The sequence below is a fragment of the Erpetoichthys calabaricus genome, chromosome 1 (assembly GCF_900747795.2).
Source record: "Erpetoichthys calabaricus chromosome 1, fErpCal1.3, whole genome shotgun sequence".
Taxonomy (NCBI): Eukaryota; Metazoa; Chordata; class Cladistia; order Polypteriformes; family Polypteridae; genus Erpetoichthys; species Erpetoichthys calabaricus.
Genome location: NC_041394.2, coordinates 275,558,855 through 275,586,575, shown reverse-complemented (window position 1 = coordinate 275,586,575; position 27,721 = coordinate 275,558,855). Strand labels below are relative to the sequence as shown.

The window sequence follows — 27,721 nt, the reverse complement described above, 5'->3', positions numbered from 1 at the left end:
AAAAAGTATTTAATCACTGCAAATTATACACCCCATCCTAAATACATTTTTTGTTCGGAAAATTGTTTTGTCAGAGGAGCCCAGCCATTAACAATGCATTCTTCTGAAAGAATGTGCAAATTGTTCATCATATCCCAATTTTCATTTTCATTCTCAATAAACAGAGTAAAAAGGTTTAGACACGTAGCTAAATAATTCCTAAACATATGATGAACTATTTGTATGTCATGCAGGTCATATCATAAGTCTTGATGAATAATATGGCAAACATTTAATGCTACTAAATGATATACAGTAATCCCTCGCTATATCGCGCTTCGCCTTTCGCAGATTCACTCTATCGCGGATTTTATATGTAAGCATATTTAAATATATATCACAGATTTTTTGCTGATTCGCGGATTTCTGTGGACAATGGGTCTTTTAATTTCTGGTACATGCTTCCTCAGTTGATTTGCCCAGTTGATTTCATACAAGGGACGCTATTGGCAGATGGCTGAGAAGCTACCCAACTTACTTTTCTCTCTCTCTCTCTTGCGCTGACATTCTCTGATCTTCACGTAGGGGGATTGAGCAGGGGGGCTGTTCGCACACCTAGACGATAACGGACGCTCGTCTAAAAATGCTGAAAGATTATCTTCACGTTGCTCCCTTCTGTGCAGCTGCTTCGTGAAGCGACATACTGCATGGTGCTTCGCATACTTAAAAGCACGAAGGGCACGTATTGATTTTTGATTGTTTGTTTTTATCTGTCTCTCTCTCTCTCTCTTTCTCTGCTACTGACGGAGGGGGTGTGAGCTGCCGCCTTCAACAGCTTTGTGCCGCGGTGCTTCGCATACTTAAAAGCCAAACAGCCCTATTGATTTGTTTGCTTTTCTGTCTCTCTCTGACATTATCTGCTCCTGACACGCACTCCTTTGAAGAGGAAGATATGTTTGCATTCTTTTAATTGTGAGACGGAACTGTCATCTCTGTCTTGTCATGGAGCACAGTTTAAACTTTTGAAAAAGAGACAAATGTTTGTTTGCAGTGTTTGAATAAAGTTCCTGTCTCTCTACAACTTCCTGTGTTTCTGTGCAAATCTGTGACCCAAGCATGACAATATAAAAATAACCATATAAACATATGGTTTCTACTTCGCGGATTTTCACCTTTCGCGGGGGGTTCTGGAACGCAACCCCCGCGATGGAGGAGGGATTACTGTAATACTAAAAGCAGAGGACTCTGCACCACATACAGCCTGTCTCAACATTTTGATATTTTCTGGCATTTTTTACATTTCCCAGTGGTGCAAAAACACATCATTTATTATGATGGCTTTGAACTGTAATGCACAAAAACAAATGAAATTATGCAAAAATAAACCAGAAAACACAAAAAACAAATTGTAAATACAAATCAGAAAACGTAAAAACAAACCAGAAAATGCAAAAAGAAATCAAAAAACACAAAAACAAATCAGAGACAACAAATGCAAAAGGAGGAGCACACAAACAAACTGACAACTGTACAAACAAATTGGGACGCATGAAAGCAAATGGAGTAGTGCACAACCCAAATCGACGCAGAAAAAAACAGTGAAAGCTAAATGTACTTCACGATTCATTCCCAGCTTTTCAGTGAGTGGTGTGGCGAAAACACTGAAACATATAGGAGAGCTCAAATCTTTTTTAGGTATTTTTATATACCTGTATGTTGGCAACCCAGCCACAGGGGATGCACAAACCAGTGTGTTTGTTCATGCCGGTCCCAAGCCCGGATAAATGGGCAGGGTTATGTCAGGAATGGCATCCAGTGCAAAATTTTGCCAAATCAATATGCGGAAAACAATACAAATTTCCATACTGGATCGGTTGAGCCCCGGGTTAACAACGACTGCCACCAGTACTGTTAGCCAACTGGATGCTGGCGGAAATTGGGCTACTGTTGGCCGAAGAAGAAGCAGGAGAAGAAGAGGTGGGAGACGTGTCTGGAGGCAGGAGGAGGAGGACAGTAAAGAGAGTGGAACTGAGGGTAGGAACTTTGAATGTTGGCAGTATGACTGGTAAGGGGAGAGAGTTAGCAGATATGATGGAAAGAAGGAAGGTTGATATATTGTGCGTGCAAGAGACTAAATGGAAGGGGAGTAAGGCCAGGTGGATTGGAGGTGGATTCAAATTGTTCTATCATGGTGTGGATGGGAGGAGAAATGGGGTAGGAGTTATTCTGAAGGAACAGTATGTCAAGAGTGTTTTGGAGGTGAAAAGTGTGTCAGGCAGAGTAATGATTATGAAGCTGGAAATTGGAGGTGTGATGATGAATGTTGTTAGTGCATATACACCGCAAGTTGGGTGTGCAATGGGTGAGAAAGGGACAAGGGACAGAAAGTGGTGATTGGAGTGGATTTCAATGGGCATATTGGTGAAGGGAACAGAGGAGACAAGGAGGTGATGGGTAGGTAAGGTGTCAAGGATAGGAATGAAGAAGGTCAGAGGATAGTGGATTTTGCCAGAAGGATGGACATGGCTGTGGTAAATACGTATTTTAACAAAACGGAGGAACATAGGGTTATGTACAAGAGTGGAGGAAGATGCACACAGGTAGATTACATCCTATGCAGAAGAGTTGATCTGAAGGAGATTGAAGACTGCAAAGTGGTGGCAGGGGAAAGTGTAGTTAAGCAGCATAGGATGGTGGTCTGTAGGATGACGTTGGAGATCAAGAAGAGGAAGAGAGTAAGGGCAGAGCCAAGGATCAAATGGTGGAAGTTGAAAAAGGAAGACTGCAAGGTTGAATTTAGGGAGGAGGTGAGACAGGCACTGCATGGCAGTGAAGAGTTACCAGACAGTTGGGAAACTACAGCAGATGTAGTAAGGGTGACAGCAAGAAGGGTGCTTGGCGTGACATCTGGACAGAGGAAGGAGGAAAAGGAAACCTGGTGGCGGAATGAGGAAATACAGGAGAGTATATAGAGGAAGAGGATGGCAAAGAAGAAATGGGATAGTCAGAGAGATGCAAAAAGTAGGCAAGAGTACAAGGAGATAAGGCGCAAGGTGAAGAGAGAGGTGGCGAAGGCTAAAGAAAAGGCGTATGATGAGTTGTATAAGAGGTTGGACACTAAGGAGGGAGAACAGGACCTGTACTGATTGGCTAGACAGACAGACCAAGCTGGGAAAGATGTGCAGCAGGTTAGGGTGATAAAGGATAAAGATGAAAACATACTCACAAGTGAGGAGAGTGTGTTGAGCAGATGGAAAGAGTACTTTGAGAGGCTGATGAATGAAGAGAACGGGAGAGAGAAGAGGTTGGATGATGTGAAGATAGTGAATCAGGAAGTGCAAAGGATTAGCAAGGAGGAAGTAAGGACAACTATGAAGAGGATAAAAAATGGAAAAGACATTGGTCCAGATGACATACCTATGGAAGCATGGAGGTGTTTAGGAGAGATGGCAGTGGAGTTTTTAACCAGATTGTTTAATTGAATCTTGGAAAGTGAGAGGATGCCTGAGGAGTGGAGAAGAAGTGTACTGGTGCCGATAGGGGGATGTGCAGAACTGCATTAACTACAGGGGAATAAAATTGATGAGCCACAGCATGAAGTTATGGGAAAGAGTAGTGGAAGCTAGGTTAAGAAGTGAGGTGATGATTAGTGAGCAGCAGTATGGTTTCATGCCAAGAAAGAGCACCACAGATACAATGTTTGCTCTGAGGATGTTGATGGAGAAGTTTAGAGAAGGCCAGAAGGAGTTGCATTGCATCTTTGTGGACCTGGAGAAAGCATATGACAGGGTGCCTCGAGAGGAGCTGTGGTATTGTATGAGGAAGTTGGGAGTGGCAGAGAAGTACATAAGAGTTGTACAGGATATGTACGAGGGAAGTGTGACAGTGGTGAGGTCTGTGGTATGAGTGACAGATGCATTCAAGTTGGAGTTTATTTGCAATGGTGATGGACAGGTTGACAGACAAGATTAGACAGGAGTCCCTGTGGACTATGATGTTTGCTGATGACATTATGATCTGTAGCTATAGTAGGGAGCAGGTTGAGGAGACCCTCGAGAGGTGGAGATATGCTCTAGAGAGGAGAGAAATGAAGGTCAGAATACATGTGTGTAAATGAGAGGGAGGTCAGTGGAATGGTGAGGATGCAGGGAGTACAGTTGGCGAAAGTGGATGAGTTTAAATACTTGGGATCAACAGTACAGAGTAATGGGGATTGTGGAAGAGAGGTGAAAAAGAGAGTGCAGGCAGGGTGGAATGGGTGGAGAAGTGTGTCAGAAGTAATTTGTGACAGACGGGTATCAACAAGAGTGAAAGGGAAGGTCTACAGGACGGTAGTGAGACCAGCTATGTTATATGGGTTGGAGATGGTGGCACTGACCAGAAAACAGGAGACAGAGCTGGAGGTAGCAGAGTTAAAGATGCTAAGATTCACACTGGGTGTGACAAGGATGGATAGGATTAGAAATGAGTACATTAAGAGGGTCAGCTCAAGTTGGACGGTTGGGAGACAAAGTCAGAGAGGCGAGATTGCGTTGGTTTGGACATGTGCAGAGGAGAGATGCTGGGTATATTGGGAGAAGGATGCTAAGGATAGAGCTGCCAGGGAAGAGGGAAAGAGGAAAGCCTAAGCGAAGGTTTATGGATGTGGTGAAAGAGGACATGCAGGTGATGGGTGTAACAGAGCAAGATGCAGAGGACAGAAAGATATGGAAGATGATGATCCGCTATGGCAGCCCCTAACGGGAGCAACCAAAAGAAGAAGATATACAGTATGTTGGCTCATTTGTTTTTGTGCATTCACTTTCTTTTGTGTTTCCAATTTCATTTTACGTTTTCTGATTTGCCTTTATGTATTCAATTTGTTTTTGCGCATTCTGATTTGTTTTTGCATTTTCTGATTTGTGTTTGTTTTTCCAATTTGTCTTTGTGTTTTCTGATTTGTTTTTGAACAATTTAATCTGTTTTTGTGCATTGCACTTCTGAGCCACCATAATTTATACTTACCAGTAGGTTTTATTGGGCTATTTTAAAATAGTATTACTAGAAGGATTTTTCTTCATTGAGGCATGTTAAACTTCTTTTTCTTTGCAGATATGTATTCAATGTATGCTGTAATAATGAACATGAAATGATTCATCGACCACTGCCACTGAAACTGCATTTAGCATACAACACTGCTACATCCAGCTATATATCATCCTGACTCTTTCAAATCATCCCCACATCACCTCAATAATCATTACATCCTTCACCACACCTGCTATTTTCATTTTGCCATTTCAGTCTAGAGCTGTGGTCCCTTCATCTCACAAGCTTGCCAGTGCCATTCCATTCCTACTCCCTATCTATGCTTTCAGTCACTTCAGTTTTATCATTTCACAGGTTGACAGAGAAATGGTGGTGCCATTTGGAATATTTATTATGTTTAAACACCATTGAAACAAAAGTTCCCTGTGAGGCATTAATGGCATTGTTTATAGGCTACTTTTCAGATTACATACTGTGCTACCACAATAAATGGTATGCTAAATAAAGGACAGTATTTAGATCACCACAAAATTTGTTCTTGGATGAACTAAGCCAGTTTTATTACACAACCAGGTGCCAACCTATCACAAACATGTTCTCGACCCAATTTCAGCTGTAACCGATAGTTTAACAAACTCCAGTTTAGGGACATTTTTGAAAAACCTGGTACTAGAAACCACAATGGGAGACATTTCCAAATAGAAAAGGAGTACCCCAGGCCAATATTTGGCAGCCTATATACTGAAAAGGCTTATTTATACAGGGTTGCTGGGGCCATTAAGCATGGAGTGGTGTGCAGCACCTAAAGGTAGGGCTTTTTGGAGGCTGGTCTCAAAAGCTTCAAATGGAATTCCTGACCTTGGAAGTGGCCCAGGAGGACAGTTCAGAAATAATTGCCAGAAGTAGCTTAAAAGCTGCTCATTCTTTTCCATCATTTGTTGAGCTTGGAGTAGGGACAGTAGGTGGAAGCAAGATTTCAGCAGGCAGGAAAAAAAGGGCAGAGAAGTAGTGGCAGTGGTATGGGAGGTAGTTAGGAGTACTTCAGGTAAGGGCACTCTGCATGTCACCTTCATCGTCAGGAAAGGTGCATGCTTAAATGGCTATAAGATTTCTTTATTTTCCCTATTTGTATTACTATTTGCTGCCTATCATGTTCCCCTCCTGTATGTTTATTTCTGTAAAAACACTTTTATCTCTTTGTTCTTATGTTGCATTTGGGGCCAACACTGAAGCACAAAGGCTGGTTTCAGTTTTAAATGAGGGAATTGAATCTAAGATGCTGTTAAGCATTGACCACTTTTTCGCAGAGCACAATGGCCTTACTGAATTTAGCAACTCTGAATTTCCCTGTAGGAATGAGTTATGCAATTTTTTGATTTTGCAGAGCAATATAATATCATATATTGCATGAATCCTGAGTTTGCATGTTTTCTAATAAGAATAATTTAGTTAAAAGCAAGAAAATATTTTCAGGATGCATTGCTTGAATCTACAAACAATTAAAACAGTCATGGTATTTTCCTCAATTCGTTTTTGGTGTAAAAATATATATGTTATCTCATAGATTGTTGGAAATTCATTTCTATATGGTGGAAGTCTGACATTCAAACAATTTCAAGAAAAGACAAAGTCTATTGTTAGTAACCTCCATGAATAAATCAAAACTAGTTATGTGCAAAGGACACAATCTTTGTGTAATGAAAAGGAAATATACATGGGATGAAGCGTAAGTGGGCATTCTGATTTGGCAATACTATCTAACTTTCCTTCAGAAACACATTTGCCATTGACTTTCTGCTACAATGATTCAGATACGGTTGACGGCAATTGTCAATATTACTCTATAAAATACTGGCAAATTGAAGGTTGTGTCAAGTACTGTACATATCATGCACAGTTTGCTTTCAATGGTTATTCAAGGTCATTAGTAGACATTTGTTGTTATAATATTGATTAGGAGCTATTATGTGTCATTATATTACAGTGATCTGCAAAGTTGATTTTAATATTACCTATAATGATATTGAAACTACTGAAATTGTTTTTCATCGTAGTGGGTCAAGTGTAACCAGAGTCTATCTCAACAATGGTAACCTCGGACTGGGAGTCAGTCTCTCACAGGGCACACTTGCACTCTTATGGACATGCACTCACTCATCTATTTAGAACTGCCTATTCACTTATTATCCATGCTTTCACAATGGATACCCAGAGAAAATGCACAAGAAGGGAGAATATGCACACCACCTACAAACAATGACTTGCTTAGGAACTGACAGCACATTTCTACATCTGACAAATTGCAGTGTTGAATGGTGTTTTGCAAATATCTTATAAAAGGCATCTGGATGACCATAACATTGGTAGCTTTCTGTTCCAAGTGTTAGCCTTGTTATTGCTGTGTTAGACTTTATTTTCTTGTGCTGCAGAGCAGAAATAAGTTATGAAGAAACTGATGGATCAATATATATGATTGCTTAGTTAGAAGACTTAATCAAGCTATGAGAAAAAATGCAAAATACTGACACATCAGCCATAATCTTGATACGCTACCCATCATTATGAAAACTTGTTGCTCCTGAAGAGTACTAAGAAAAAGAATTTGAATAGCACAAGTTTTGAACTGGGAATGCAAAGGTATTAGCTGTGCTGTGTTACAACTGCAGAGATCTTGGTGTCAGCTCCCTGCTAGGTCCTCATTTGTGTAGAGCTTGTGTGCTCTTATAGGAGGTTTCTTCTAGGTGCTTTAGAATGTTAAAGAAGAACAATGTTAAGTTAACTGGTATTGTGGTTCGATATATTGTGTTCAGCGTGAGGTTTCTAAACTGTTTTGGGACCCCCCCCCCAAATGGGACAACACAGCAAAGGGCTGCTTGTCTGTCACCGAGGCAACCGCTGGTTTGCAGCGCCGCAGCAGAGAGCCGCAGAAACAACTATGGACCAATCGATTTTGCACTATAAGTGCCTGTCACCGATTGGTGATGCAAGGAACATTATAAACACAGGGAACAATATAACTTGGCCACTGACCTGGCCCCGATCCTGTCCATTTGCTGTGTCTGTGTATAGTAGAGTGGAAGATCCCACTGCAATAAATGATTGTGCTATTCCTGTTTCAAGTTGAAAAAAGCTGGCTTTGCTAAAGTACTGAGACTCAGCCTCCTTTTTGGGGAGCAAGACAATGACTCATGCATCACATAGTACCTGGAATAGGGTCTTGCATCAATGGAACCCCAAAAGGCACATAATATGCTGATACCAGCAGAGCAAAACGAGGCTCCTGTGGACGCTCTGGTCTTCGCACTCCCCAGGGAGCTCCTATTCTGCTTCAAATGCATGGCAACAACAATGCGCTAGGACAGAGGAGCCTGGCCAGCTATCATGGCCGCATTTTTAACTGGGTAGGCCCTACAGGTCGTGCAAAACCTCCATCCCAAAAGGCTCGATGATTATGACTTCCTAAAGCAACAGATCCTCCTCTGCACGGCTGTGAGCCCAGTGGCCAAGGGGGTGCCAGTTTCATCTGTGGCAGATTCAGGGCTTAGTGGACCTGATTCAAAGCTGGATCTGCGTAGACACTTTTGAGTGCATTGAGGAGTAGGTCTCTACTGATGCAATCCTCTCAGGGATAGATGAGAGCCTTTGTGATGAACTGTTACAGAACGATGTCCACTTGCTGGAGGACGCACAAGCCACCTGGAAACAATGGGGCTATCCGGGCTTGACCCCGATTTCGATCCAGCCAGCACAGACTTCCAGGGTCACCAGCAACACAGGTGGAAGACATAATCCTGGCAACACCATAGTGTGGACTGAACAGAGCTGATTTCAGTGTGATCAGCCTGAACATCTGGCTCGGAAGTGCCACCTCCCACCTGCACAAACAATGGCCATCGGTCTGGCCCAGGTATGTGGCTCATAAAGTTTTCCCCAAGATGTTAAAGGAGGACAGTTTTAAGGTCTCTATTATTTTGGACCAGGTGGGAAGTCTCGGCACTGTTGGACTCTGGTAGCGACCTCTGCATAGTCCGCTGTGATTTGCTCTGGCAAACCCCTTATGAAACCACAGACGAAGTGAACATCCGCTATGTCCATGGGGACATTAAAACATACAAAACTATATTACTCCCTCTGAAATTTAAAGGGAAGAACTTTAAGGTCTGGGATGCCATATCAGACACCTCGCCCTGGCCACTCCTAATAGGAAAAAGGAAGGCCCTCTTCCCACAGGTCTTGGCCACCTGCAGGACACAACCCCCTGTAGTGGATAAACAGGGGCTTGCCACAAATAATGTCAGTCAAGGGGCCGAGTTTGAAACTGAACCAGAGGTGTCCAATGAAGTAGGGGACAAATCCTCAAGTGAGGACCCAGGGTAGCACGCAGACTTGGCCATGAATATGCTGCATTGGACACAGATGAAGTAGAGACTGCCATTCAGATGGAGTTTGCTCGTCTGCAATGAGCCAATAGTAACTTGGATTTTGCATTCAGACAAGTCTACATTACAAATGACTCTTACTATTTGGAGAGAGAAGACCCAAACTTTAAAACACCACATTTTTTACTTAAGGATGGTTTTCTGTATTGGGTGATTTCTGATTGCATGGGTGACGGGCATATCAAGCAGTTGGTGGGGCCAAGTGGGCATGGGGTCGGGGGGGGTCACATTGGTGTGGAAAAGACAAGGGAACGCATTTCTGAATGCTTTTATTGGGTGAATATGAGCCAGGATGTGGAGCAATTCTGTAAGGCTTGTCCCAACTGTTAAACACTTTCCACTCACAGACCCGCCAGGGCACCCCTTGTACCGATGTCTATTTTAGATGTTCCCTTTGAGAGGGTGGCATTAGATGTTGTTGGCCCATTTCCCAGGAGTAAAAGTGACTTTCAGTATATGTTCGTGTTAGTTGATGGTGCCACAAGATACCCAGAAGTAGCCGTGCTGTGATGAGTGGACGCCTGGAATATTGTAAAAGCTCTCTCAGAGATGTTCACACATATTGGTATCCCTTGTGAGATTTTGACTGATCAAGGCACGCCCTTTATGTCTCACATCATGAGGCAACTATACGAAAGTTTTGCAATTAAACAGTTACACTCCATGGTTTATCATCCACAGACGAATGGTCTGACTGAACGATTTAATAAAACCCTAAAGCAGATGATTTGGCGGGTGGCCCATGATGACCCAACCTCCTGGGATACGGTACTGCCTTTCCTCCTCTTTGCTGTCTGAGAGTCCCTGCAAGCATCACTGGCTTGAGTCCTTTCAAACTGTTATTTGGCTGCCAACCTTGCGGGGTGTTAGACAACTTTCAGGAAGAATAAATGGGGACTCGCAAGACACCCCGTGGGGGGAGATTTGTTGATTGAGTTGTTTCACTGCAAGAACAGATTGCCAGACTGTCCTCTATTGTGGTGGAGCATCAGCAGCACGAGCAGGTGGCACAAAACCATAATTATGACAAGATGAGTAAACTTTAAGAGTTTAAAAAGGAGGATCAGGTGCTGATGTTGATTCCGTCAGATCCGCATAAATTTGGTTGGTTTTGAGGTTGGTTCCGGCAGTCATAGAAGAGTGTACAGTGGTGTGAAAAACTATTTGCCCCCTTCCTGATTTCTTATTCTTTTGCATGTTTGTCACACAAAATGTTTCTGATCATCAAACACATTTAACCATTAGTCAAATATAACACAAGTAAACACAAAATGCAGTTTTTAAATGATGGTTTTTATTATTTAGGGAGAAAAAAAATCCAAACCTACATGGCCCTGTGTGAAAAAGTAATTGCCCCCTTGTTAGAAAATAACCTAACTGTGGTGTATCACACCTGAGTTCAATTTCTGTAGCCACCCCCAGGCCTGATTACTGCCACACCTGTTTCAATCAAGAAATCACTTAAATAGGAGCTGCCTGACACAGAGAAGTAGACCAAAAGCACCTCAAAAGCTAGACATCATGCCAAGATCCAAAGAAATTCAGGAACAAATGAGAACAGAAGTAATTGAGATCTATCAGTCTGGTAAAGGTTATAAAGCCATTTCTAAAGCTTTGGGACTCCAGCGAACCACAGTGAGAGCCATTATCCACAAATGGCAAAAACATGGAACAGTGGTGAACCTTCCCAGGAGTGGCCGGCCGACCAAAATTACCCCAAGTGCGCAGAGACGACTCATCCGAGAGGTCACAAAAGACCCCAGGACAACGTCTAAAGAACTGCAGGCCTCACTTGCCTCAATTAAGGTCAGTGTTCACGACTCCACCATAAGAAAGAGACTGGGCAAAAACGGCCTGCATGGCATATTTCCAAGACGCAAACCACTGTTAAGCAAAAGAACATTAGGGCTCGTCTCAATTTTGCTAAGAAACATCTCAATGATTGCCAAGACTTTTGGGAAAATACCTTGTGGACTGATGAGTCAAAAGTTGAACTTTTTGGAAGGCAAATGTCCCGTTACATCTGGCGTAAAAGGAACACAGCATTTCAGAAAAAGAACATCATACCAACAGTAAAATATGGTGGTGGTAGTGTGATGGTCTGGGGTTGTTTTGCTGCTTCAGGACCTGGAAGGCTTGCTGTGATAGATGGAACCATGAATTCTACTGTCTACCAAAAAATCCTGAAGGAGAATGTCCGGCCATCTGTTCGTCAACTCAAGCTGAAGCGATCTTGGGTGCTGCAACAGGACAATGACCCAAAACACACCAGCAAATCCACCTCTGAATGGCTGAAGAAAAACAAAATGAAGACTTTGGAGTGGCCTAGTCAAAGTCCTGACCTGAATCCAATTGAGATGCTATGGCATGACCTTAAAAAGGCGGTTCATGCTAGAAAACCCTCAAATAAAGCTGAATTACAACAATTTTGCAAAGATGAGTGGGTCAAAATTCCTCCAGAGCGCTGTCAAAGACTCATTGCAAGTTATCAGAAACGCTTGATTGCAGTTATTGCTTCTAAGGGTGGCCCAACCAGTTATTAGGTTCAGGGGGCAATTACTTTTTCACACAGGGTCATGTAGGTTTGGATTTTTTTTTCTCCCTAAAAAATAAAAACCACCATTTACAAACTGCATTTTGTGTTTACTTGTGTTATATTTGACTAATGGTTAAATGTGTTTGATGATCAGAAACATTTTGTGTGACAAACATGCAAAAGAATAAGAAATCAGGAAGGGGGCAAATAGTTTTTCACACCACTGTATATCCCCCTTGAATTATAAAGTTAGGATTCCAGGGTGGGGGAGCCCATAGAGGTTTTGCATATTAACCTGCTGAAAGAGTGGCATGGACCGCGCAAGGCTATGCTCGCATCCACAGTGGTCCCTCAGACTAAGTCACTATAGGTGAGGTTTTAACTGACACTCAGAAAGCGGAATTGCTATCGGTGATCGAGAGAAACTCTGATGTCTTTTTGGCTGCGCCTGGCCGGACAACAAATACAGAACACAAGATCGTAACTCCGCCTGGTGTTACTATGCAGGTGCCCACATATCGCTTGCAACAAGGAAGGTGATACACAAAGAAGTACTGCAGATGCTTCAGTTAGGCATGATTCGACCAAGCAAAAGCAAGTGGCAGAGCCAAATTGTACTTGTCTCAAAGCCCGATGGTTAGTTTCGATGCTGTATTGATTTTAGGTGTTTGAATAAGATTTCCAGATTTGATGTATACCCAATGCTGCGTGTGGATGAGCTGTTGGAAAGCTCAGGCAGACCTTATATATTTCCACCACCGTGGACCTCACAAAGAGTTATTGGCAGGTGACCTTGGAGTCCAGTTGCGAGAAGACCACGTTCGCAACTCCGGATGGGCTGTTTAAATTTACGGTGCTTCCTTTTGGTCTCCATAGTGCACCGTTGACATTTCAGCGGATGATGGACCAGATCCTGCGTCCACATTTGGCATACACAGGTGCCTATCTTGACAATGTGGTCATTTTCAATAACGTCTGTGTATCCTACCTCATCTGCCTTCTGGCAATGCTTGACAGTTTGCGGCTAACGGGGTTTATGGCTAACCCTAAGAAGTGCAAGCTGGGTATGTCGGAAACCCATTATCTGGGATATTCCATGGGGAAGGGTTTGCTCAAGCCTCAAATGGACAAGGTGGGGGAGGTGCTTGCGTATCCCCGACCCAAAAGACAGAGGCAGGTTCATGCCTTCCTCTGGCTTGCAGGATACTACAGGTGGTTCATTCCCAATTCTGCGAATCATGCCATCCCCCTCACTGACTTGACAAAGGATATATTGAATCATAGTATTGTCTGGACCGATGCCTGTGACAGAGCTTTCTCGGACCTAATAGCCGCTTCATACTTGTTCCCGGTTCTGCGCAATCCAGTGTTTTCAAAGGAATTTATTCTGTAAATGGATGGATGTGCTTTCGGTTTAGGAGCGGTGCTCTCACAATGTTTTGAGGGGGAAGAACACCCCATTACATTTCTCAGCAGGAAACTGCTGCCCAAGGACCATAATTATTCGACCATTGAAAACCATTGACCATTGAGTGTTTAGTGATTAAGTGGGTGGTGGAGGCCCTACTGTTACTACCTCTGTGGACAGCAGTTTACCCTGTTGAAGGACCACTCCCCACTTCAGTGGCTGTACAAACAGAAGAATACGAACGCCCGGTTCACTCGGTGGTATATTAGTTTGCAGGCTTTTGCTTTTGATGTTCGCCACCATCCTGGAGCTGTACACAGCAATGCTGACGTTCTCTCCCGCCTGGCCGAGCCTGGCTTGGAGGGTCACTTGGGGGATGTGAGGTTTCTGAATTGATGACACGCTGAAGCGTGATTGCCGTGTCTGTGGAGGGCTGCTTGTTCGTTGCCTAGGTAACCACTGGTTTGCTATGGTGCAGCATAGCGCTGCCGAAACAACTATGAGCTGATCGAGATTGCGCTATAAGTGCCTGTCGCTGATGGATGATGTAAGGAACATTGTAAATGCAGGGAACAGTATAACTTGGCCACTGACCTGGCCCTGACCCTGCCTGTTTGCTGTATCTGTGTATGAGAGAGTGGCAGATCCTGCTGCAATAAATGACCATGCTGTTCCTGTTTCAAGTAAAATAAAGCTGGTTTTGCTAAAGTACTGAGACTCAGCCTCCTTTTTGGGGTGCAAGACAATGACTCATGCACGACATCTGAAAAAGGCAGATGTATTCAATCAATGTTTTGTTACTGCTTTTGCCCTTGGTAATTTTGGAATAGACTTTAGCTTGCACTGACTCCATGGCTGGATGGATATATTATACATAATATATATACTAAACAAAAATTCACCTTTCAAGGAGCGATAAATTCATTGAATGAAGCCTATTTTCATAAACGTCAAAGTAATATATGTGTGAATATCCACCTTAATAAACTGACAAATGTCTGTGTATGTTTATGTTTTATGCCATTTCGTATGGGATTCTCTGTTGGAATGAAAAATGCAACACATTTTATTACTACATGCATTACAAAATACATTCCAATAGATGGTGCACTGCAAACATTACAATGAATGCATCCAACATCAAGTATCTGCCGGACGGACAGAAATCAGCCTATTAGATTTCGACCCATCTTAGAAGGGTAACATAGCTAGTTTAATAATACAATCACAAGACAGTTGTATACATATGAGTAAAGAAATGGTGATTACATTGTATTTCTGTTATTTAATTCCCAATTCAATAACTTTTTTTAACTGGTTGACAAAATTGAATATAAAGCAGATTTCCAACTGGCTTGATTTCATGACCATTCTTGAAAATGCATTAAAAATACAGTTATATTGCATATATTCTATTTAAAAAAAACCCAGCTCAGTCAGCCTTCTTACGTACTAATACCTGGTCCAGTGAACATTCCTTCTGTGTTCACCTTATTCCTGGGATAGATGTCAGTGCTCTCTGTGTGTCCTTGCAAGGATAAGTGGATTCATGTAAAGGATGCACACATCAATTGATAACTTACCACCTGTGTCTGGATCATGGAAATTCGGATCAAGCCCTTTCTCCAAAAGTTTTGCAATTTTATCAATATTCTTCTGCTGGACATGTTCCATAAACTTCTTTAAGTTAGCCTGTTATGATAAAAAAATGATAAGGATAAGAAGATTTGCTTTCTTGACTGGAATACAGGACCATTTCTAATGATTTAAACTGGAACAGATCTATTTTTCTTCCTTTACAAATGTTCATATTTGGGTTCATGACTACCTAACAATTACATTTAACTTAGCATTCATATAACAGCAGTGTAATAATGCTGTATTGTATAATTTATCCTGACAATGAACCATGATGTACCACGTGATGACACTAATTCACTTAAATGTGTAAACATGGACAAGATATATTTACAAAGAGAAATGCAATAATGCAAAAGCATGGGGAAAAACAAAATAAAAAAATAAAACACAAATTTATAAGAAAATTAATACATGTATACAGGAGCCAATATTAAATTTTGAAATCCACACTAAAAATCTGATATGGCCAAAACATGACTTTTTCTATCCAGTATTTACAACAAGAGTACTGTATACAGTGTGAATTCACCGAAACATATGCAAAATCACTACTGCATTTAAAATTTTTAACATTAAAAATACAAAGCACATTGGACTGAAATCAGATTTCTCCTCAGATTAAAGTCCTAAATGTGTATGATCAAGATTTTGTGAACTTCTGAGAAGTGGTTTTGCAATTGTTAGTATCAGCTTTAAAAACATGAACTTTAAAATCTCAAGCTAAATAGATGGAGTTCACCCAAAACATAAGATGTCTACAAAATTTCTGAAGAGTTGGTTCAGTCATTCACAAGGTACAGTGTCATCAAAATATTGACTGACACATGAACACAAGGACACACATTTTCCCAAAAATGCTTAAAACATGTTCATTAATTTCAAAATGTGTCTTTCTATTGAAAATCCAAAGTCAACTTTTTGATGAACACAATACTTCTTCTGTACTTCCTTCATACTTAAGAAAGCAAATAGTACAGAAATTCTACAGAAATTCTAATTTTTTTTTTTTTGTAAAAGATACACATTTCTTTCCCTTTTCACAAAAAACATGCCCAAAATCTAGCAATAATACCAAGCCAGATGTGCTTTACAATTCCAGATAGTTCCCCTGTTGAAAGTGATCTTATAAATAATATAGTGGGGTCATTATGGTCTATTGTTGTAATACAGGTATATACAGTAACGAGGGAGGTTTTCCAGGAACATTAGACCCTCAATTTAAGGCCAAAGAACCCTACAAGAGTAGTCTGAATGTCTGAACACATCCTAGTACCAGAACACTCCCTTACTAGGATCATCTGCAAACCCCCTGTAAGTGGACATTATGCAGTATCATTGCCACCATTCACACCTTGATTTTCCACTACAGTGCTGTGCTAAGGATTTGTCTTTCTTTATTGCATATTTTTACAATACATGTTACTTGATTTCCATCTAAAATTTACTATTAGAAAAAGTGAATAGATAATACAACACATTGAGTTATTAATTTGAAAAAGCAATGCAACACCCATGCAAATGCAAATCTCGGACTACCCCACAATTAGCAGCAATGCCTACACATGAACATTTCCTATGGCTGATTAACACTAGAATTACCAAAGCCTATGAAAAAACTCATAAATCCGGCCCACCTTAAATCCCTTCGCACCTCTCCGTTAGCGTCTTTTGTCTTGTAAATGTGTCGATAAGCACAAGCAGCAAGCAGCCTGCTATACCATCCCCCCCCACTGCCGCAGAACAGGTAAGAAGTTCCCCCAACTTAAGCCTTGATCATCTTGGAGTGAAGTGGTGGAGTTGTAGAGGGGAAGTAATAGATCATTATTTGGAACACATACATTTCATGTGTGTTCCATATCTACAACAATCTATGTAAACACATCGTTAAAACAGAAACATTTTTCATGTTTTAGTAATAAATGACAAAATGTAGACATGAACTGTATAATGTGTGAAGGTGCCCCTTCAATGTAATAGGAACCACAGCACAGAGAGAAGTGTGTACATTGCAACAGGTACACATGTCTTAAATGTAGGAAGGACAGTCCTTGGGTGTGTGGGAACTGTTAACATTTGAAATTGATGATTGTATATAGCACGGAATTGACCTCTCTGTACTGTTCTTTCCTCTGCATGTCCTGGAGTACAAAAGAAATACCACCATGCTGCAAAATGTGGAGACTGGGCAAGATCGGAAAAAAAAAAACGCGGTCACTGATTACAAGCGCAAGAAGGTATGCGAATGAATATGAATAATATGAATAATGTTGCATCAGTGCCACAATGTTTTCCGAAATGTACTATACAGGTTGTAAAATGAATTATTCCAAATATCATATATACAACTATGTCTCTGTTTTTTGTCAGTGTGGCTTTGACATCATGGACCATAAGGTGCATACTAATTCAGCATGAGCAGAAACACTCAATAAAACTGAATAAAAAAATTCAAGTGACATTGAGATACCAAGAAGGCAGATTCACCAGCATTAGTGTGTCAGCTTTTATCCCTCCAGAACACAGAATTTCCAGTTCCATTTTCTCAAAACACCACTTACATCTACAGTTACTCCCAGTTTCAAATAAAAACTAACAGCATCAGATCTATGGTTGGGGAGCGGTTGTATCGTAATCATGACTGAGAGAATAAAAGTGAAAAAAAAATGCTAACTTTAACAAATACTATAAATTTATACCAGCTGTTACAAACAAAAATCAAATGTATGTTTTTATTGTATAATATTAACAATAAGAGCAGCTCACTACTCAAAACAGTAAATTTGCCCGGCACCCAGAATCGTTCCCATGGCCCCTTGATTAGAAGTCAGCAGTTCTTACCGCAGCACCACAGAAACTGTTGTATTACACTTACAAGTTTTGTGAATGTGCTTATTTGATATTTGAATTTCAGCCTTCACACATTATACAGTTCATGTCTACATTTTGTCATTTATTACTAAAAAAATGAAAAACATTTCTGTTTTAACGATGTGTTTACATAGATTGTTGTAGACACGGAATACACATGAAATACGTGTGTTCCAAATAACAATCTAATTTTTCCCCACTAAAAGTCCAGCACACACTCCAAGATAATCAGGGCTGGAAGTGAGAGAACTTCTTGCCCTTTTTGCGGTGGTGGTGGGGATGGTATAGCAGGCTGCTTGCTACTTGTGTTGGTCGACACATTTACAAGACAAAAGACGCTGACAGAGAGGTGCGAAGGGATTTAAGGTGTGCCAGGATTACGAGTTTTTTCGTAGGCTTTGGTAATTCTAGTGTTAATCTCTTGACACACATCTCTCTTGTGAAAACTGCTTCATCTTTATGACTATTAAGCATTTATGTTTTAGCCATAATATCTCAATAGGGTTTTGGTCTGAACTTTGAAAAGGCTAATTCAAAAGTCAAGTTCCTTTTGTTGTGGATTATGTGTTTCAGATCATTGCTTTATTAATTACTAGCTGTCCCCCGTGGCTCCACCCACGTAGTAGTGAAACAGGACAAAACTTTAAAAATTAACAAAAAATTTTTAAAAAATGTAATTCCAGACAAGCGGAAGGTAGGTATGCTCCAACTTTAAATGTTGCCACTGTATCTGATTGTGTTCAGCTCTGATGGGAGAACATCCCCTGCATGGGAAGAAAAGCACATGGCTGTGATATCTCTGGCAATCAGCAGCTACCCTCTAAAACATATATAGCTGTGATCTCTCTCTCAAAAACATCAAATGTTACTCCTTAACAATGTGTAGATGATAATGTCTGTTGAAACAAAAAGGTAGCTAAGCGTAGGCAAGGTACACTGTAACACGTGGTGAGAGGTAAACTGACTCAAACGGAAGCTGGTGCATGAGTGAGGAGGGCCCCGTCCCTTCAGCCTGCAACCACTCGCACAAATAAATCTGTAGCACAAGCAAACTATGATACTTAGCATGATGAGAGAAGTCACAAAATGAACTGGAATGTTCAAACAAATTATAGAAAAAAAAAAAACGATCTAAATCCGTTAAGTAGTTCTCTTGTGAAAAGCGGACAGACATACAGACAGACAGACAGATGTTGGATTTTATATATATATATATATATATATATATATATATATATATACATACAGTATATACATATATGTAGATATATAGATACAGATATAACATGACACATGTTATCTAAACACATCCACTTTAGATTCATCTGGCCATTGAATATTGTTCCAAGAATATTGAGGGGCGCTTTGACAAACGTTATCTCATTAGTAAGGAGTCATTTCTAGTTTATTACTTCAGTGCCCTTTCTTGTCCATTTTCTTTCTAATAGTGGTTTCATGAACTAAAATGAGGTGGAATAAGCATGTGCATTTCTGGATATTGTTTTGGGCTTATTTGTCATTTCTTGTAAAAATGTTGTCCTTGCTTTTGGAAAAATATTGAAGGGAATCTGATTTCTAAGAAAAATTATTATTGTCCCATAGTTTCTTTCCAACTAATGTAGCTCAGACTTTGGTTCAGTGGAGCCCCAGATCTCCCATAATAGGTTTACAGTTCTTTCCAGACAAATAGACATTAAGCTTCTTCTAGAGGATTTCAGATTTTTTTTAACAAGATATAATGTTTACTTCAGAATCTATGTGCTGCCGACTTTACTATTATGTTTAAGGCCAGACTTAGTTTTGTATTCTGCAGGGCTGATTTTAAATTGAAGTATGCAAACGACCCCACTTATGCCTTTAATTACAGTAGCTGTTACCTAAAGCCTTCATGTGTGATACCTTGTAAACAAAACAGGGTGAAACTTCCATAATTTTCTGTCTTTCGCCTATATACCCCTACTGTTCTAAGTTTATATTAATGACAGCTATAACACGCTTTTCAAAATTAAAATAAAAACACTAAAAACAGATCAAATTAACACCAAAAACAATAAAAGCCTTACAATGAGTTGCAAATGTAAAGTGGTTAACAGACACATTTAGTAGTATGAGTTGTTTGCCTTTCACTCACAAAGAAAAAGCTTTCTTCTGATCCCCCCTTTTACTCTTGTCTTTACTTTTTGTAATATCTGAGACAGTCTAAAGTTGAGAGCCATCCTCAGTTTGATCTGGCCACTCCTCAGCTCCTTGAGATTACAGCAAACAGGGTACAAAACTAGCAGGCACTTCAGTTCACCTTGGCGCCAAAACACAGTTTATCTAGTTACTGTATACATATTATATTAAATTAAATTAAACAGATAGATAGGCAGAAAGAATGACAGTATATGCTACAGAAAAACGTTCATATGTTGTATATTTTAGCATTTGTCGATTAAAGTAATTGCATGAAGCAGTAAAAGATTTGGTTGTCATTTGGTTGCCTGTCACTTGGGCTAATCAATGTTCCTAAAAGGCTGGTAATCCTGCTGTCATTCAGTTTCAATCCATTGTTTTTCAAAACTACTTTGTGATTAATTGTGCAACAAAATGGTTAATGCGGACAAAATTATGTAAATACAGACCTCCTCTACAATTTATGCTGACAGTAATGCAAAAAAGAGCACTTTCTAGATAATGTAATTTATAATATTTTGTATTTAATCAGTTGGATATAAATATGTTGGAAATGTAAATTAAGATCAATAGAATTATATCAAGTATGTATATATCATCCAGTTTTCACATATGATACAGAGTATATACTTGGCCTATTTGAAACAAGAACAAATTAAACGACTATGCAAATGCTCTAAACAGCATTTACTCATGAAGGCAGAACATTGTGTACTGGTCTTCAATTATTTCAGCCTCAATATGTTCCAGCCTTGGCATATTAAACAATAGTAAATTACTCTGTGTGCTTAAAGTGAACCCAACACAGCATGAAATCAAATTCGTATTTTTTTCAACACTAAGACTTTTATTTATTTATGTACAAAGATAAAAAGGTAAACAAGGTGCTACTGAATGTTTATGGGCTCATACTGTATAATTGATCAAAATAAAAAAAAGCATCATATTAGACTTCACCTAACTACATATCTGAGAATTACTGTGGCTTTCTGATCATTTTTCTGTAGTTCTGTTCAACAAGCAAGAAAGAGGAAAAAATAAGCTCAATACAATTTATACCTACTACACCAAGCAAGCAGACGCAGAAAAAATAAAATATGGATACACATATTTTGTTATTCAGTTGTTAATGATTTACATTTCATGTTTTGTCCCCTGTGTTGGCGAAGAATGTTACAGAGAATGCAGGTCAATGCAAAAAGTTGTCTGTTGGTATTAACAATTTAGTGACAAGAACAATTTATGTGGAAAGGTGCTGGAAAAGCATAGCTACTCCCCAGCCACCATGCTTTTGAATTTAAAGGTATGCTTAGAAGGGATACATATTTTGGTATAATCAAATTTTAGGAGGAGTAATGAATTTTTAATCCGCCTATATTTTTTAACTGTGGAGGAAAACATTTTTTATTTATGTAGATACTATACATTACTATGCTCAAACACACAAGAAAGATATGTATGTGTGTGTGTGCGCGTGTGTGGGTGTGCGTGTGTGCACGTGCATTAAATGCTACATATAAAATATACAAATTCACAGATATTATATTAAATTATTTCATATATTTTTAAAATATTTTTATATTAAATGGAGAGCTTATAGAAGTAGAGACTTCTCAAGTCTTAAAAGAAATATAATGTATAAACAGTCACTAAAGTGTTCATAAATGTATATTTCCCTACAAAGTACAACATTACAAAAGCGTTCTTTAATATGACAAAATACAAAATAAAATGGTCCCTGTATTTAATTGACTATTTTCTCGTATCTTCCTAGTTTATGTACATAATGCTGAAGCTGTTACATAACTCCTAGGCTGAACAGAACTGCTCTATAGTAATCTATGGGTCTCTGTTAAAAAGATATGGTTATACTATCATGTGAGCCCTCAATTTATTAAACATTTGAAAAAAAAAACATACCTCAGTCATCATAGTTTTCAATGTTATGCCACCGAAGCCCCCTGGTCTGCTTAATCCGGTTCATTTTTTTTTTTTAATCAGGAAAGCAACACTGGATTATTCTCACAACAGCACAGAAATGAATGATGGAAATTCACTTGAGATTTCAAAATCTATGAAGCTGTTGTTATGGTGATCAGATACAAAAGAAACTGCAGGCTGTATCTGTGGCAAGAGCAATGTAGAACACTAATAATATAGTAAAGAGCTGGAAGGTACAGTATAAATTAATCAGATGGATTATTCATTTGATCTTTCCAGCATTATACTTAAGAACCATTTGGTATTTTTGTTGTTTTTTTTCAGTTATCTGTTAAGTCATTTGGTATTTCTAAGACACTTTCATTTTTTTTAATTTTTAAAGTGAAATTAGCCCTTCAGAATTTTGCTTTAAACATCTATTAATTTTATTATCTGCATCACTGATCTATGAATTACAGTTTAGCACTTGAAGAATTTCCTATTTAGCTTTTTTTCAGTTAGGCACGGAACAACTACGACAATAAAGGTCAAGTGAAAATAATTGGTAAAATTATAATCAGTGGGATTAATTCAATGTGCTAAATAATTTAAAGCAAGCAGAACTTAATGAATATATAGCCAAACTGGTGACACTTCTGCAAGTGATTACAGACTTTGTTCCTTGTCATTGCTAGTAACATGTACATTAAAAAATAAAAGAACATGCAGGATAACACAACAAACACTTGTGGAATTGATTATCTGTTAATTTCATTTTAAATTCTAAATCCCCTCTTTCTTGGGATGGTGTGAAAGCAAGCTAAAGCATAGCCAAATACAGTAGCACATGGCAATATCCAGCCCCAGACTGGACACCAGTTTAAGGCAGGGTGTTTCTGCCAGTCAGTTCACCAGGGCCACATCTTTAGAATGTAGCAGGAAATAGCAGTACCAGGAAAAAAAAACATGTGGGCATGAAGACATCATGAAAACTCAATTTACTGTAAATAGTGCCCAAGAAATGAATCAAATACAGGTCTGTGGATCTCTGAGGCAGGAATACTAACCACTGGGCCACAATACTGCCAAAAACTGCTATGGCATCCATTCATCTCGAACCTACCTACTTGAGTTGAGGGTCACGGGGAACCAGTCCAATTAGAATCGAATGCAAAGGCAGCTAACTTTTGACAGGATAGGACAGGATATTATTGTATACACACTCTTAAAAATAATAGTTCTTCAATGGCAATTTTACTGGGATATGTGGTCCCTCACAAAACCTCTACTTGACAAAGAACCATTTAATTCTGTGAATGGTTCTGTGTATATTAAGTTGATTTCTTAGGCTTTGAAAAGGTTACTAATATGTGGATAAAACAGAAATCATTAATGTATAGCAGGCTACCTAGCAGAACAGATCAAGAGAACCAGAACTTATATCCGGTTATTGTATTCAGCGAGAGTCCTTTTAAAATCAGGATCCCACTGGTATTTCACAAATTTGTTTCTCTTCATGGCCAATTATGGAATGTATTAGAGAGCTAAATAAGTAAATGCTCTCTCTAGAGCCTTCAAGTGGAAGGTTCTGTTGGGAACCAAAATGGTTTTACTAAGGCATCGCCCTGAGGAACCACTTTGGAAACTTTATTTTTAAAAGTGCATTTTTGCCCATTCAAACAAGGCCAGTTCAGAGATGCCAGTCAACCTGCTTAATGCAAACATTTTATGTAAGCATCACCCAATATGTATTTGCAATCTCATAAAAATGTAAGTTAACGTCTTACGGTATTTCATGACTGAGAATGATTCATACTACTGTATGTTTCTCATGTGTTTTGCTGAATCCATCTAATTTATTGTGAGATCAAATGATTACTGTATTTTTTTTAACATAAACTTTTATCAAGAGTGATTTTTTCAAAGTTTTGTTTTTGACATATATGTTCTTTGTTTTGAAGTAAAACTTGTTGACCCTTCTCATTTCCAGGCCTCTCTAAACACAGCTCAATTTGTATTGGGGCTTTTTCTCCTACAGTGTTGATAAAGGCATATTGTCACTTATCATGGCTAAAAATGTACAGCTTCAACTCCCAACTCTGCCTGATTATGCTCTTTTTTGAAGACATAGTTTTATTTTTTACTTGATATTGGTTTTATTCTAAAATACTGAATCTGCTTACTACAGTATGTGGACAATTTTAAATCTTCCTCAGCTGCAGTTGACTGTCTTTGTTGCGCTGCTACCTTTGATTAATCCATTTCTTCAGCTGGTACATTCATTTTTTATCATAATTTTTTTCCATCTGAGCTCTGTCTTCATGCTGATATACAGTGTATTACTGAGACTACTCAATACATTGTTTATTCAATTTTTCAGCAGTTTTCACATCTGTTCTGCAATGCTACAGGGAACAATTTAAAATGTTATACTGATCACGGGTCTAGGTATATTTAAAGAAATTTGTGGTGGACTTCACTTTTAATTGCAAAATATTAAATGTGGTTAAACTCTCCTTGTTGATACTATGTGTGATACAAAAAGCATCTGAAATAATTATTGACTAAGAAAGTTGTGGCATATTTTCTAGTATTAGAATATATCATTTGCTTTCATATTGAAGTCACATTTAATTGTGTATTTGAGGGTTCCAGTAAGATAGCTTTATGTAGATAATGGAATTGCTCACTGTCTTGGTAATAGAAACATTCAAAACTAACAAGATACTGCAAAAAGGTCATTCTGATAGGCAGTTAGTGGAAACCACATCAATTGAAGGTTGGGAAGCAGAGACAATGCTGTAGTAGGACTGATTACAGCCGTTTAGGGCAATGGCGCCTTAAGCATGGGAAAGATGCTACTGTATACTGTATACGGTAAATAAAATATATTATTATTAATGGCTTCGTTAAGGATCTCCTAACCCAGGCATTGTGTCACAAGCAAAAATCTATAAAGGTACTATATTACTTCTATGATGTAACAGGAGAATTTCCTCTAGGTACTTCTTGAGATCCTAGAAAACACTCATACAAATCTCAAATTAAGTTTTGCTTAATTAGGCAACAACATAAGAAATGTATAGGTCAAGGAGAATACAAAGTTATAATAAAAAACATTAACAAAATAAAACTGCTGCTTCACGAGGTTTAACTATTAATCTTTGCTGCAACAATGTGTATGAGATAGTATCGCTCTAAAGGCTTTTCCCTCTCCCTTGTAGCATCTCAGAAAAGAATCTCAGAAAACGATTACTTCAAGCTATTGCTACAAGCCACTGAACCATGGACTGCAGGTTTGTATATTTCATCTTATTTTTTGTTGTATGGATAATTACAAAAGTATAGTCTGTTATGAATTGTTTTTTAACTTGAAGTTAGATTTCCCAAATTTTACGATTTGGTGGAGGCTATTTGTTTGTTTTTTTTCAGATGACTGTACCTCTCTGGTAGTGAACTGTCACTCAGCTTACAAAACCACTCAATTTTCCTGGGAGGAAAATCCTTTAAAGTCCATCCAAGTAAATTCCTATTGGGCATTGTTAGATTAAATAAGGTTGTCTGCCATTTTAACATCCTGAGAGAATGTTTAGATTTCTTCCCAGGGTTCTCTGAGAGGATTTCCTTCCTACGTATGCTGTACAAGTACCCTTAGTCTTTTCATACAATATTGCAAAGGAAACTTCTGATTATATAAATCTCTCCATGGCCTTTAAGGGGTCTGCTCCCTTCCAATACTACTATTTTGAATAGTTTCTTTTGGATTTTTTCCAGAATTTTATGAGGCTATAAAAATTCATCTAAGTGTCTAGGGAAATGATATTGGTGTAACTGGTGAAGGTTTACAAAGTCATCTGAACAGCCATTTTGTATCTGAGGTGAGACCAAACGTAGAAACTCACTTTACTTGAGAATTTGATTACTGGTTATTGAAACAAAGCTCTGCCTTTTGACTCTGGTTTTGGTTCATGATTCGGCTCTGATATTCTCCCTTTTTGACATATGGTTTTGACCCTTGTGTTGCCTTGACTCTGTTCTTTCACCTATGCTTAATCCCTGTTTCCTGCCATTTTTGCAAACAGTGCAACTATCCTTGTAACACTTCTTCTAATAATTCACACGGTTTCCTCCACGTAGGTTGAAGACCTTCAAGAGAGGAGTAGCCACCAGTCATTTTGTTAGATCACACACAGTTTTTGTGAATGCTTTTTTTTTTCTTCAGACAATGAGACTTTTTTCATTCTACAATACACTTTGCATTTACAGTGAAATTACATATTCTTAACTGTGTACATCTTTAATCTATGTAAAACAAACACAAGAATATAAAATTGTAATATTTGTAAATACTTAATTTTTTCGTATGCAATTTCCAAATGGGGTGGCACAGTGGCGCAGTGGGTAGCGCTGCTGCCTTGCAGTTGGGAGATCTGGGGACCTGGGTTCGCTTCCTGGGTCCTCCCTGTGTGGAGTTTGCATGTTGTCCCCGTGTCTGTGTGGGTTTCCTCCGGGCGCTCTGGTTTCCTCCCACAGTCCAAAGACATGCAGGTTAGGTGGATTGGCGATTCTAAATTGGCCCTAGTGTATGCTTGGTGTGTGGGTGTGTTTGTGTGTGTCCTGCAGTGGGTTGGCACCCTGCCCAGGATTGGTTCCTGCCTTGTGCCCTGTGTTGGCTGGGATTGGCTCCAGTAGACCCCCGTGACCCTGTGTTTGGATTCAGCGGGTTGGAAAATGGATGGATGGAATTTCCAAATGACATACTCTAAGTTGTTAAAGAGATTGAGGCAAGCCCGCTCTTTCTATTACTTTATTTTCAATTTAGAGCCCTAGCATTTCACACTTTGAACAATAGTCCATATGGAAATGAGCATTGTTATTCAGTAGGTTAATCTAAATGTGTTGTTTTCATTTTGGGACATGAACTCAAATGCCAGAGGGATTAAGTCTAAAATGCACAGAACCACTCCCACATACACAAAGACAATCATTAACCTGCTAATCTAATCTTAATCTCAATTCTTCAACTAAAATGTTTTTTTTTGCTATTGTATAATAGAAAGGATATTTATTATATTGGAACTCTGAGATGAAAGTACATTCAAAGTTTGTTTATGAATTTCATTTAAAGCAAGTTATTGCTTGGAGATTGCCAATGTCCTAATTTTTCAAGCTGCTTTATCACATGACAGAAATCACAGCATTTAATTTATATTTCCCCTTGAAAAGAAATGATCTATTACCAATAATGAAAAAACATCAGGTGAGTTCTACATAAATACATCAATAAACAAATATGGGAGCACCATTACTGAGTCAGAAAGTCCCTATTTCACACATTTTCTCAACTTTATCAAAAGAAGTCTATTTATATTTTAAACAGTCCCTGACAGCATTTCAACAAAAGGAAGAATATTATTGCTTTTGCATTAACTAACAATGCATCACTGTAATACCTAACAAATTGTCTAACAGAAATAAAGCAGTTATTGTTATCGTTAATAAGTCAACAGTTAAAAAATATTGATAGACAGAATTTTACTTGTCCCCAGGGGGAAATCTGACTTTTTAACAGAAGCTTGGTACTGGTGATGTTATGATGCGGACAATTCTCTTTGCATGAAGAAACACCTTTTTCCACTTGACTCCTATACTCTTTCTTATCTGCCTTAATAATATAACCCATGAGAGAATTTCAGCAGGTGACATGACCTGGTGTTATATTTATAG

The 27,721-nt window shown here is 39.0% G+C and overlaps 1 protein-coding gene across 14 annotated transcripts in view; it reads right to left on the bottom strand.

Moving 5' to 3' along the window:
- The window catches only part of shank3a (SH3 and multiple ankyrin repeat domains 3a), a 1,882,192-nt gene that overhangs the window by 1,022,196 nt on the left and 832,275 nt on the right, over nucleotides 1-27,721 (bottom strand). For 13 of the 14 annotated variants that reach the window (XM_051931529.1, XM_051931540.1, XM_051931542.1 and 10 more), the window contains exon 6: nucleotides 14,974-15,082. In XM_051931529.1, coding sequence (XP_051787489.1) covers nucleotides 14,974-15,082 — 109 coding nt within the window. Of the gene's footprint in view, nucleotides 1-14,973; nucleotides 15,083-21,994; nucleotides 22,130-27,721 lie in introns of those variants that run through there. The other variant, XM_051931536.1, reaches the window with a different exon arrangement.